Below are 13953 nucleotides of genomic sequence, written 5' to 3' on the forward strand. Positions count from 1 at the left end.
TCGTACTTGGTTGTACTGTTTTACTGAGGTAGGTGTATTTTTCCTTGGCTAAGTTTTAAATTTTCTATCCTTCGGAGTCGGACACAGCATGTAAAAGCAGTCTGCCACTCTACTTCTCATCTTGTTTCACGTTAAATATCTTAGTTCAAAGCTGTTTTCTAACATATTTTTTTTTTCTTCCTAAAAAATCAGTTTGTTTTTACAACGGTCATTGTAAAGGTCGAGGAATAGTTAAACCTTTCTTATGCTTTGAGTCTCTTTGATAATTGTTTTCTCTACAGTAAAAGTTTGTGGGGTTTTATTTCCTCCAGGAAATACATGCGTTGTTGTATAGAATAGTACAAAGTATCAAGACCGAGTACTTTGAATATAATGGTCTTCCTGGCTCGGCTTTGGGGTTGTTGTTTTTTTTTTTGTTGGTTTTTTTTTTTTTTTTTTTAGGACAGAGCTGTGTAGTTTTTCATGAAGCGTAACTCACTAATTCAGCAGCTTGGTACTGAAGTGTTGCTGAAGTTCATTTATTAAGCTCAGAGTGGGTTTGTGATGAAGTCCTGTGCCCTTGGACTCCTTCCTGCAGTCTTGCCTCTCGCATTCTGATGCTGCAGACTGCAGTGTAGCCGCAGGGAAAAACCCCGCCATCACCGTCCTCTGACTGCTCTGTCAGGCATGAATGGAATGATGCAATTCCAGCTGCAGATTTGGCTATTTACTCCCTTTCCTTTCTACTCCTACTGAACGCTAGTAATAATGTAACTCTGGCCTCTGAGGCTTGCTTAAATATGGAAACCAAATAATTAAGTATTAATGTTACTGGCAGATCCTTCCACTGGCTTCTCATTTATGGTTCAAGGGGAATGTTACTAACAGATCGCATTTTAAGCTTTGCTTTTGATAGAACATGTGTGCCAAGGCTGGTCCAAATGCAGGTGAAGGGTTGTTTACCTGAAAACTTTAAAAAAAAAAACACCACCAAACCCAAACTGTTCTTCACCCCTTTTTCTTTGGGGATTCTTGTGGTTTTGTGTATCTTTTCTTCTGCCAGCAGGCAGCAACTTTAAGGTGTTCCATAGAGGCGTAGTCTGGCACTGCAGTATCGATGGACAAATCCAATTGTCTGCCCTCTGGTTACAAAGTTTACTTGTTGGGGTTTTTTTTGTGATGATCGTATTTTACTGACCTGTCGAGTTTTCTAGGTAACTGGGCAAAGCCTGCAAGTGTATGCTCTGTAAGCATCTAAAAATAAAGCCCTTCGGAGGTGTGAAGTTCCGGTGGCAAGTCTGGATTTGTCACTTGACCTCAAGCTTTCAATTACTGTTTGCATATAAACTCCCTTTCTCTTGACTGGCTCCGGCCTCCGTGCAGACTCCTTATAGGAAAACATTATCTGGTCTCTATCAGGATCAAGAGCCACCTCCAGTCTTCTCTCCTAAAAATCCTTTAGAATCCAGTATTTTGAGCACAACAATAGAAAAATCTTCCTGAGTTGAGGCAGAGTAGCGTTTTGAAGTATTTGTACGTTTACTTCTCAAAAGGAAAAATGAAGCCAAACCTAATCAAAGCTCTTTAAAAAGCACACGAGAGATTTTTAGATGAGGAAGGGTCTAAGACTTGCTGAGCGTTTAGTAATAGACTACTGCTGGAATACAACCAGTCTTAAGAAAGACTAATTGAAGGTTGGCTTAAACGGACCTAAAAGGCATCGGAAAGAAAGACAACAGGTATGCCAGTTATTGAAAGGTGATTAACAGCTTTAAGCCAAACAGAGAAACAAGCTGCTGAGCCAGCAAAAGCCTTTTGGGTTTATTCTAAAATTCAGCGGGTTTGTTCTCAGCTCAGTGTGCAACCAGCAGTACTGTATCATTTTTTCCATGTATGGGCAAGGGCAGAGAGGAAAGATTCACGCTGGGGGAAGTGAAAGGGGACATTCCTGAGAGGCAGCCAGAACTGGGGACAGACTTGGGTGGTTTTTTGTCCACCTGAATAAAGGGACACTGAACAACCAGCCCCAGAGAGGCCAACAGGGCAGACAGCAGGTAACGCATTTGCTCTCCGCCATATCTATCATTCACCTGTCACATTCTTCTTGGACAAATACCCAGTCAGATGAACAAAATAAATCGATACTGAACTTGACGAGAGCTGGCTCACATTCTAAGAGCCACTTCAGCCTTGACGGGGCCGGGTTTCCCCCATGCCTTAGTGCACCAGAGGCAACAGAAATTCACAGGCACAGCTACAGCCTTACACTTTTTCTTCACACTTTGAGGGAAAAAAAAAGTTGATATACAACACCATTAGGGGTTTTTTTTGTTGTTGTTGTTGTTGTTTTTATAAAATTTGTCAAGATATCACAAAATTACACACACTAAAAGCTTAATTTGCACATTTTCCAATGAAAAAGTGAAAGGAAATATCTTAAATCTATTACTTGTATATACAATTTCAATCCAAATTTACATTCGCATCATTTTCTTTATAGCAAAAGGCATGGATCAAACACAGGATTGAGATGTGTCACTTCAGCGTATTTATAGGTATTACTTAAGATATCGGTATGCGTTCATTTAAATCAATTTAGAACAGGCCACTTACAAAAGGCTCAATTTTGTATTGAAATTGTATTAGCTGTTGGGAAGGCCACTGCTAAACAGACTCCTTTACAGTGCAAACATTCATGGTTTGTTTCGTTGAGATTCAAAGGACGATGACTGAAAAAAATTACTGGACTTGTTATAACCTCTGAGATCGGAGACAAGTTTGAAAGCCCACACGCGGCTGTGCAGTCAGCGAGGACACCTTCGTGGATTAAGGCATTTGTGCTAGACACCACTTCTTAACTTTAACTGAAGTCTTTTCTGCCGTTAACTAACAAAAAGCTGCAATTCTTCTCACCTACCCTTGGAAGAGAGAAGTTACCCCACTCGGTTCTTTTTGAGTCTTTAAAAACAAAATAATTAATATAATAACAAATTACAGGATATAAACATCCTCATCTTTCAGCTACAGAAATGGATTTGTATTTTAATAACTTACATTCAGTGAAATTGTTTTTAGACCCGCTTGAAATTATTTAGGCTTAGCTAGCACAATTTAAGCAGAACTTCATTCAGACATTGCAAAATAAAGCAAAAAAAAAAAAAAAATTTACAAGGAATACTTTTGTTTCCCTCCAGACTCATTTTTATTACTAGAAATATGGAGAATTATTTTTTTTTAAATTATGCCTCTCCTGTTAGAGTACTTCATAATCATAAAATAATTCAAATGAAGACACCTCTCAAGCCAAGAATAATTTGAATAGTTTCCTATTTTAACACCCTGCACAAACTGTAGCTACGGTATGTTAATTTAAGACACTATGAAACCAACAGATCCATTTTCCCCTGTGTTTTTCTGATGCTTCAGTTATTAAGAACCAGTACTGAAGGAAATATCTGCAAAACTATCCCAGTTATGTCCACTCAAACTCCATACTTAATAAAATACTAACTATGGAGACCCTGAAAAAAATATAAACTATGTCTTTAAATAGAATCCAGAACTGCAGTTCCATATATAGCTGCACATTCTCGAGTGTGCTTTTGCACAAAAACTTACTTTTTAATAGTTAGATTCAAGAGCAAACCAATCGCATAGATCCTTCCTTTCCATATGTAAATTCTACATATAACGTAAATCTTTTTTGCTTTGGTAAAATACAAATAATGGGAAAATCTGGGTAAAGAAAGCGCAGTAAATAACATGGGTATATCATACCTTTTTTTAAGAAATACGAGCTGAAATGTAAGGCATCCCCAAAGTATTTTTTTGCATATGCAAGGAATGCAGTTCTTTGTAAACAAAAGCTTGAGGAAAGCAATACTGAAGCCAAAGAATCTTCCCTAGGATCCTTCCGATGATCCCAAAACCAAGAGCAACTCTCCTAGGGTAAGTGTTTTGGAACTAAATCCTGTGAAAAATCCAATCCTCTGTCTTCCCATGCATTTTTAATCATGTATTAGATTGGCTCGCCTTGAAGGTCTCCACATTAAAAGAGCAACGTAAAAGTTGATTCTCAAGGGCGCAAGTCTTAAGTCTATTTTTCTGGTACGTCACTTTCTATAGATTTTGTGGCAGCGTTGTTATGGCCTATGGACGCTTCCACAGCATTCCCACTGGTGATGTTTCCCAGTGCCTGGGACTGACAGGCAGCGGTGGGTTTAGCGGCGTGAAGTGTTTTAGAAGAATTAGCCTGATGTCTGCGATGACCTGAATCCTCACCTGTTGCAGCAACTGCTCTCTTTCTGCCAGATTCTTCACTAATAGGAGGCTGAAAATAAACATTGGCAACCTGTTAAATGTTTTCCTGTAAGGCCAGGTCTTTTCTTATACATAAAGGATCAAAGAAGAGAGAACATTCCATAATTAGGCCCTTACTTAGGCCTAGTAATCTTAGTTATTCACTGCTCACTGATGATATTCTAAAGGTTTCCTGGCTAGAGTGTAAGTGCATGACACATTAAGGACTTTAAACAGTCTTACAGTATTATTTAATTGCCACAACTCCTAGAAAATGGAGGATTTTAGAGGATGATGGTAACGTAGTTCACCATAACCCGGTTATGAGAAGCACGGCAGTGCTACGCTCTGGAATCGCACAGTGTAAGAATTCAGCATTCTACAGGAAGGATACATTGGATTTGGCACATAAAGTCTCGGCAAGGACAAAGCCTGTCACAGTTCATTAAGGAATGCCAGTTGGGCAATTAATTCATTTGCCAAAATCTTATAACAGTGTAGAAGTTCATCAGTCTTACCCAGATGACAAGTAAGCTATTTTTTGCCGTTTATTTCATTATTCAATGAAAATGGATCAACACTTTTTACATTTTAGCCATCACACCTCAACACCATATTGCAGTTCAAGAAAGAATGTCTAAAATAAAACTGCATTTTTAATTTGAATTTAATTTTTTCAAATCATTCTTTTTCTAGTCACTGACAGGATTTGTAAAGCTGCTTTTTTTGTGAACTGAAGTACTGTTCTTATTTTACCTTGCGGTAAAAATATTCGTACACCAAATAGTTATTTAAAATCAGTATTGAAACTTACATCCACTCTGAAGTCCTCCAGTCTCTTAAATTTACTAAGGTATTCTTGCAGTTTGGGGTCAATGGCTGGAGTCTTGTGCTGAGAGTATTTTAGGTAAGCCCAAAATTTTTCCAGTCCATATAGCTGACCTAATAACGGAGAAAGATCATTTTACCAATTTATAAAAGTCAGATTTAACTAAAAACTTAATTATTCGCTGGTAACTCTAAGAGAACTGTAAAATAAAAGGAACATGAAAAAAAACTGCTCTTGGGTTAGTTAACAAGTCAGTGCCAAGGAACTGGGATTATCTCCCAACTCCAGTTACCCCGGTGTGAGCAGCGACTGGTTTACGATAATTACCAGCTTCGTAGTCTCTCTTCGTTTCTTCTTGGAAATCCTTGAATATTTCTTGCCTGAATTTCTTTTCCAGGCCATAGCTGTAAAATCTAAACAAGCATTCCAATCCGTACCTGTAACAGAACAAAGAGGTAAGAAAATCTTACACATACGTTCCACATTCCTCAGAAGGATGCAAATTTTCAGTCTCTCCTTACATTTAAGTAGGTCCCTTCCAACCCCATGTGATTCTGTGATTTCACCCTTCTCATAAAAACCACTTCCTTTTCACATCAATTTTTATCGATCTATTGTTCTGAAACATCTTCACAAATAATCAAAGCTGACTTAGGAAAATCAGGTTTGTCCCACGGTTTCAACCGATGAACTACAGACACCATACACACGCACGCACACACACATATACACAAAATGAAGACAAATGCTTTCCCATTTTCAGTATGTTTGTACGCACAAACAGTTTCAACATAAATCCAACCACAGCGGGTCAGACCAAAAGTCAGCCTAACCCACCGTCAGCGCACAACCCAACATGTGGGGCAGGACCCGGTGTTCTTTCAGCTCCCACACACCCCAGTGCCAGGGATTCTGGCCCAGTGTTTAGTCGCACTCTGGTTTTGGCTGCCACACCGTCACCAGAGCTGCCTTGGGCCTCTAGATAGCTGGGACCTCCTCCTGCTCTGCATTCATCTGCTGTCACCTTAGTCCCCTTTAGAGCCTTCTAAAGTTTCTCCTCGTAAATCACAGAATGGTTCGGGTTGGAAGGGACCTTAAAGATCATTGAGGTCCAACCCCCCTGCCATGGGCAGGGACACCTCCCACTAGACCAGGTTGCTCAAAGCCCCATCCAGCCTGGCCTTGAACACCTCCAGGGATGGGGCATCCACAGCTTCTCTGGGCAGCCTGTTCCAGTGTCTCACCACCCTCACAGTGAAAAATTTCTTCCTGATATCTAATCTAAATCTACCCTCTTCCAGTTTGAAGCCATGACCCCTTGGCCTATCACTACATGCCCTTGTAAAAAGTCCTTCCCCATCTCTCCTGTAGGCCCCTTTAGGTACTGGAAGGCCACTATAAGGTCTCCCGGGAGCCTTCTCTTCTCCAGGCTGAACAACCCCAACTCTCAGCCTGTCCTCATAGGAGAGGTGCTCCAGCCCTCTGATGAATTTTGTGGCCCTCTTCTGGACCTGCTCCAACAGGTCCATGTCCTTCTTATGCTGAGGACTCCAAAGCTGGATGCAAATGTATCCTTGGATAATTACAGAGCATCAAGAAAGCTCAGAGCAGGGACACAGGGTATTATTAAAGCCACTTTTGCACCCTAGGGACTATCACTGCAGTCTCAGATGACATATCTGAATTCCAGGATTTCCGTAGCCAAGTACTTCCTCACTTGGCATTCAAAAATGGGGCTACCTTGGCTCTTTGGCTCTAAGAAACAGAGGCATGGGAAACTGGGTGAAAGGAAGGGAATAATATCAAAGAGCTAAAGGGGCAGTGGTCACTTCCTTTGTGGTCATTTTTCTGGTATTTTTGAAAGGCAAGAAGCAGTTTGAACAGGTTGAATGAGGTTAAGAATGTCTTCACTTATGGAAGGAAGAACCTTCTAAGTGTTAGTAATTATAGAGCTGACTGGTTACAGTCATCAAGTTACAGGATTTTGTAGAATTCAGGACCAATTACAAGTCAGGAAATGCTGCACGTTTAGCTATTTATCTGCAAAGCACAAATATATACAAACAGATTTTTGGTATTAAAATAACTTATACAGATTGCCATTTTAAAGATTTACAGAGTTAAAGCCAATACTAAAAATGTTCACGTCAGATATATGTGAACTTCAGTCATTAAAGCGAAAGGCAAGACCTCAACAGTTTTTAAATTCCAGGAAAAAAACCAAGTACCTGTAGTGTTCTTTTGCATCATCCAGAGCAAGTTGTTTGAATTCTTCATACATTTTCTTGTTAAAGTGATCTCTCAGAAAAAAGGACCAGAAACGAAAAAGTGTGTTCATTTCTTGGGACTGGCCAATTCCCAACCGTTTCCTCTCTGGAAGAAAAAAGAAAAGAGAAAAAAGAAAAAAAGCTATTTTAAATTTTTCAGCAGATTATTTTCAAGTGCTTTTCCATTAGTAATACACACACAAGATCTTCCAGTGATTTAAGTTTAAATTTGAGGGTAATTTTTTTGTCAGGGAATGTAAAGTTAAATGGAAAGCAGTGTTCATAAAATAGAAGCATCAAATAAATTTTACTTTCCTTTCACGAGAAAAACTAAGGATGAGGAACAATGTGGAGAACACTGGTATCAGATGACACCTGGTAGCTTTTACCTAAAATCCTAGGAAGCGCATTTAGCAGCTTACCCATTAGACACCTTCGACGATATTTGTGGTACACCTGCTGAGTAAAGCCATTTTCCTTTAACAGTTCATGAGAAGGATGCTGAAATTTTGGAAGAGAATTTGGGGTACACCCGTAACTTCCTGCTATTGGAGCTCCTTCTGAAGGCGAAGCATTGGAACTGCTGAAGAAAAAAACAACAATGAAGTGCATTTACATATTTCTGTCCTATTAACAGTGCTTTTCTAAATCAGTTTTCAACCATCCTGATCTACACAAGAGGTGTCAGAACAGTACAGTCACCTGATGACCACTACAACGCACGCCTGGGTCCCAGTCATCTGTTTTCAGGTGCAGCTCAAGAAAATCCGATTCTGTGCTAATATGTCAAACAACAGGCAGTTTTGGATGGTGGTAATTAAACATTACTGTAATGCCTGATTTTAAATGACCACTTAAAGGCAAAATCACCGAAACAAACATCAGTACTTTGAGTAATGTTACTGCTACTGTATCAGTGATTAATAGACAATGTTATGAACACAGTCAGTCTAGCTTACTTACAGATAGCCTTGTACTCTTATGGTTTTGTGTTTCTTGATCGCTCTTTTCTTACTTCCACTGTATTTTTAAATTGTCTTTTATCCCAGCCTATTTCTCCATTAGCAGTGAGAACTGATGACACTGCAAAAATATTTTCTACAAAAACCCCATAATTTACCTCACAGAGGAAGTTCTTGGCCTGTGGTCTCTGGAATCCATCACCCAACCAACATGGCATTCTAAGGGAGGATTTGTACTGTGTCGTGTTTTTCTTTTTCTTGGAGTCTAAAAAAGTAAATGAAGTATTTATGTCCCTAATTGGATTTTACTCATTCTCTCTCTCTTCCAACAAAGTTTTTAAAATTTTATATTCTATCTAACACATTATAAACTCACAACACTCCAGGTTCATAACCTAAAGATTAGTCTTATGTAACAAATTAAAAATCTTTAGACATTACACTTTTTCAGCAAGCACTTAAGAAGTGTTACAGAGAAAACTCGGAAACCATTTTGTAGAAACAAAAAAGAATGCATATGGTAAGTATTTTGAAGATAAACAATTAAAAAGTACAAGCGTTTCATTTTTCCCCTTTTCATTCTTTTTAAGTGTATGCACAGACATGAGTTTTCTAGGCTTTTTCTGGTTTAAAAAAAAAATGGCATCTTTCCATTTACCTTTACATCAATGGATCGTGCTTCTTTAACAACAGGGTAGAACCTGGGTGTTTTGTTGGGATCTTGGAGCCTCGGGGTGCGAGGTGTTCGTGGGGTGAAGCCAGGGTGAACACAGGGGGAATCTGGAACTGCTGTTGGCAGTGATCGAGCTATTGCTGCTGTTGGAGGTACTTCAATCCTTGACAAATTACAAGCCAGCTCCTCTGCTAGACCTGCAGGCAGAAAGGAGAAAACATTCAGGTTCAAAAGAAACATGAATTCAAAGCCTAAGCTCCCCCAGTATCTAGTATCTTAAAGGCCTGCTTCATTTCAATGAACTACATCATCCCCAAAGGATAATCAAATTGTAACAGACGCACTTGGCATAGAAGCAGCACAAACTCCTCAAAACTCTGACATAACGTTTCAAGCATGTCTTTGCTAGAAAATTTAAACCCACTTTTTTCTTACCTGCTTGCTCATGTGTATCTACACTAGCAAAGTAATGGAAAATAAACATTGGTGAAAGTGCAACCATGTTCTTGCTTTTTGGTGAGGCAGTGGGTTTAATGAGGTGGTTTTCTTCAACCATAAAGATGCTATTAGCATGTATCCTAGTAAACGCTAATACTATTACTATATCAGAAATACCTCAAAACATAAGATTTGGACATTGTGACTTCTCAGCAAGGTTATGATAGAAGTAGAAAATTCTTCTAATCTCCCTTTGTTCTATACCTGTTTCCCATAAAAATACCGGTTTCTAGCAAATGTTTCACGACATCGCTAGCTATTAACTTCACATGTTGTAAATGCCAAATTACACAAAAAGCACCTGGTGTTAGTATATGGTGACAACGAAACAGAACACTGCCTATTGATGCTCATACATATCCTGAAAAGTACGAGTACCGGCTTCTTCAAATTCAATGGAAGCCACGCTACTGATGAACAGCTGACAGTTTGAAAAATTAGCAAAGAAAAAGCCCCTCAAGACTGCTGGCTGAACCAAAATTAAAATATTACACAGGCAGAAAGAGTTAACACACCTACAGAATTGTTGTTTATTACAGAGATTCTAAAAACAAATACGTATTATCTACCTTTCTGTAACCCTGGAGGTCCTGGAGGAACTTCTTGGGTTGGGTCAGCAATTGGTTCCGGTGCAAGATTATCAAATTCTTCCTTACTAATGAGATTTAGCTTCTTAAAGTTCTCAATCTCTTGCTGAATTACAGAAAGCAAATTGTAAATGCAAAGCACAATAATGGATATCGTCCTAAGAAACAGGTGAATTTCACAGAAGAGAAAAGAAGCAACTACCCATGCACAACCAGTACAGATTTCTTTTAACGAAGACACGAGGAGTCCCTAACGCACATTATAAAAGAGTTGCCATGAACACTGTATATAACCTAACGCAGCTCACACTGCACTAGCTAAAACAAACAGCACCAAGAAATGGGTGAATGCAGGCAGGTAAGGCCATCTACATGCAAATTTTTACAGACAAATAAGAAATGGAAATGACTGAGATCCTGACCCTCGCCAAGCTTAAAACCATCTTTTTTTTTCTGCAGTAAGTTTGCCAAGGAAGGCCCTAGCAATTTAGGGGAGCAGAGAAGTGCTTGCTCCCTTCCTCAAGCTACATCTAAAGAAAAGCCAGTATTTGTAAACAGTGTTAAGCTTTTTTTTTTTATTGGTAGCTTAATTTGCAAAAGGACAAAATTTTCCAAGATGTGTGGCAGCATCTCAAATCGCTCATGCCCCTACTCAGCTGAAGGTGGGGTGGGACTTGTATACGTGCATGCTGTGTGTGAAAAATCTTGTTTAAATCATTTTCAAGAACGTAACACCAAAAAGAAAATACTTTCTCTTGCTGTGTGCTATTTCTCACTGTCCTCTTCCAGTTCGCTGGTTTTCTTGGTCCATTTCCATTGTAATAAACACTCCACATTCTGAATTCTACCTTTATTTCTTGCTCTTATTCTCACCAGTCATTTCTATCTTTGTCAGCTCTTTTTTGTACTCACATACTCCATTTGTCCTCTAAGCTACTTCCCCACTCCACCTTTGCTCTTATGCACAGATAAAGCTCCTTCCCCTCACCACTTAGCATTTAGGTAACTTTGCATTTCTGTGCACATAATACCTGCTAGCGATACAGCAGGATGGCCTACAGACCTGCCACTCATTGGGCTCGCTCGCACAAAAGAAGGGGGTTTCTTAATAAACCAAGTGCAGTAAGTGACAGGACTGCAGTGTCGCCACAGTGACCTCTGCCTATGCAATGCTGGTGTTGAACTCATCTGTAATTTTACAGCTGCTTAGTATATTGTAAAAAAATAATAGTTTTAAAAAAAATAATTAAAGCTGACAATCTCCTTGCAGGGGTCTGAAAGCCTCAAGGACAGAGGCCCACGTACAGGCCAGGAAATAAAAGGGTTTCTATAATAAAATAAAGTGTGCAATCCAAAGTTTCGTTTGCTCACTGAGCTAGCATTCTAACAGGTTACAAGGCAAAAAGAACCTTAATATAAAACTACTTTAAAACAACTGTATTACCTTCCTCTCTTATTATCTCATCTCAGAAGCGTGCCCTCTTTCCCTCTGGTAGGGGTTTGGAAATGTTATGAAACAAGCTATTCATAGAACAAGAAAACACTGGAAAAGTTGAACCATCTCCAAAATGTTAAAAATAGTTCTAAGAAGTATTCATTCAGTGATTTTGGTAAAATCTGTGACAAGAAAAACTTGCTGGTTTTGCTGTCAACTGTTTACAATATTACCAAAGTAAGCAAAATAAAGAGAATTCAAGAGACCTGTAAATTCAACTACTGTGACTTCTCTTTCAAAAAAGTGTCGCATTTTACAATTACGACAGCTGAAATTTAATTTTGGAACTGTTAGGACAGACATGGTCAAAAATTAAGAGAGTTACCTTCATCATAGTGTCATTTTCACTCTGCTCCATCCACAAATCCTGTTCATAATAGTATAAGCCATCATTAATAACTTTAGCAAGTTCTGACGTAATTTTTGCACGGCACACATGGTTGCCAGTACGATCTCCACCAGGATGCTTTCTTATATATGGTGGTGTCTGTGTTACAATCAAAATCTTGTTGACGTCTTGATCATCAATTTCATAATCGGAATCGCTGTCAGACCAATCAGTAAATTTGTTCTTCCGACCTTGAATTTGTTCCATCTCTTCATCAAACAAAAAGTCAAGTTCTTCTTGTTCTTGTTCTTCTGGAGGTGGGGGTGGTTGTTGATCTGTTGTTTGATCAGGTACAGGAACATTTTCCTAAGTTGGAAAATATAATGCATTTTAGATTTGAATTGAATAGTGATTATCCAAATGGGAGACAAATAGAACATGATAGAACATTTTCAATAAATGAATGGAGTTAGAAACAATACAGCCACTTTCAGATGTTTATTAAGTAAATTACTGTTCTAAATAATTCTGCCATAAGCTTTTAGAGCAATTCTCAATGCATATTACAATACATTTTTCAATAATCAACAGGTAAAACTGTCCCTCAGCAGAAAAAAAAACAAACAGTATTTGCTTTTCATTTTAGTGAGCTTTGGATCAGGATTCTAAATGCACTTTGTGCATTCTAGGTCTGGTAGAGTGAGAAGTACGCACACTAACTGTATTACCAAGCATCACACGAAAAAGACAAGAAAAATCTAGTTTTACAGTACTGTCTGAAAGTTGGCAGGTTTTCTATTTGTTTATTTAAACATAACTTAAAGGTTTTTGATTTTTACCTTTAGTTTGACCGTGGATGTTCGATGCCTCTTCTTCACTTCTATCCAAGGTTCAGAGTCCAAATCAGGCAAACTTGTAGACAATCCTTTAGACATTGTCTGAAAATTATTTGTTTCAGTGTTTTCCTTTGGACTCAGTGGGCTTCCCATTCTTGGAGAACTTGGTGCAGACTCTACAGTGGAAAACAGTAATTCATTTCCTGGTGTGAGTTGTTTTGGTTTGGTTTTGTTGGTTTTGGTTTTTTTATAATTGTTTTATTAGTCTTTCTTTTAACTACAGCTACTGTTTTTCTACTTTTCTGGTTAAATATAACACTGATCAGCAGAATTTCTTTTTGTTTTTAGGAGATAGCTTTTCACAGTTTAGTCAGCATTTTGGGAAAAGATTGATTCTAGCAGCTTATTTATGTGGAAGGTTTCTAACAGTCTGAGGGAAATTAGGTGTTATTCAGAAAAAAAAGAGCAGCAGAATTAGGGACATGTTTTCTCCACGCCATCCTCTACCTCTATGGACAGGTGCCTAACTCTCTCTTCATTCTTCTCATTTAATTCCAGCCAACATTTTAGTAAACTATTTCCTTGCCAAGGGTGGTCAGCGAACAAAGCCATCTCCCTATTAATAACGTGAATGAGAACCCCATCCAAACCCAGGATGCACCAAATAAAGACTTAACTTTCAGCTGCTACCGAAATGAAGCATATTTTATGACTAACATAAGATTACTATTTACTACTACAGGACTGTAGTCGATCGTACTATATTCTGGAGAATGGTGACAGCTGTAACACATAAGAGACATTTTTATCTGCTTCACATCAGCCATGCCAACCATGTGACTTGGCAACTGCAAGGCTGACAGGCATATCAGATGAATAAACCGTTAGCAAATGTACAACCTCTATTATGAAATCAGTATCAAGAGGCAAACTTTCTAAGCTAGACAGACAGTCCTAAACTTATGTTTCTATAAAATAAATCCTTTACCAGTATGTGAGCCAAAAATTTGGCCTGGTATGAATTCTGGACAATTAATGAGCTGAGAAAAGTCAGTCGGTGGCAGACTGCATGGAGGAGGACCTGGAATGGGCCACTTTTCTGGATCAACCCTTTTTCTTATCCTCTGATCCACAGTTTCAACTTCTGTACTGTCCTTTAGCGCCTGTGTGACAAGCACATTAAAAACTTTACATATCTAG

The 13953-nt window shown here is 38.7% G+C and overlaps 1 protein-coding gene across 2 annotated transcripts in view; it reads right to left on the bottom strand.

The window, feature by feature from the left end:
• Positions 1-2330: 2330 nt before the first annotated feature.
• LARP1B (La ribonucleoprotein 1B) overlaps positions 2331-13953 on the bottom strand; it is a 35126-nt gene continuing 23503 nt past the window's right edge. The window contains exons 9-19 of one of the 2 annotated variants that reach the window (XM_074154964.1): positions 13742-13916; positions 12757-12929; positions 11915-12283; positions 10077-10200; positions 8995-9200; positions 8495-8601; positions 7797-7957; positions 7336-7480; positions 5435-5544; positions 5093-5220; positions 2331-4309 (exon numbers count right to left, since the gene is read on the bottom strand). In XM_074154964.1, the coding sequence (XP_074011065.1) occupies positions 4076-4309; positions 5093-5220; positions 5435-5544; positions 7336-7480; positions 7797-7957; positions 8495-8601; positions 8995-9200; positions 10077-10200; positions 11915-12283; positions 12757-12929; positions 13742-13916 (1932 nt within the window). In that variant the 3' untranslated portion in view covers positions 2331-4075. The remainder of the gene's footprint in view (positions 4310-5092; positions 5221-5434; positions 5545-7335; positions 7481-7796; positions 7958-8494; positions 8602-8994; positions 9201-10076; positions 10201-11914; positions 12284-12756; positions 12930-13741; positions 13917-13953) is intronic. The other variant, XM_074154963.1, reaches the window with a different exon arrangement.

The sequence above is a fragment of the Numenius arquata genome, chromosome 10, assembly GCF_964106895.1.
Source record: "Numenius arquata chromosome 10, bNumArq3.hap1.1, whole genome shotgun sequence".
NCBI lineage: Eukaryota > Metazoa > Chordata > Aves > Charadriiformes > Scolopacidae > Numenius > Numenius arquata.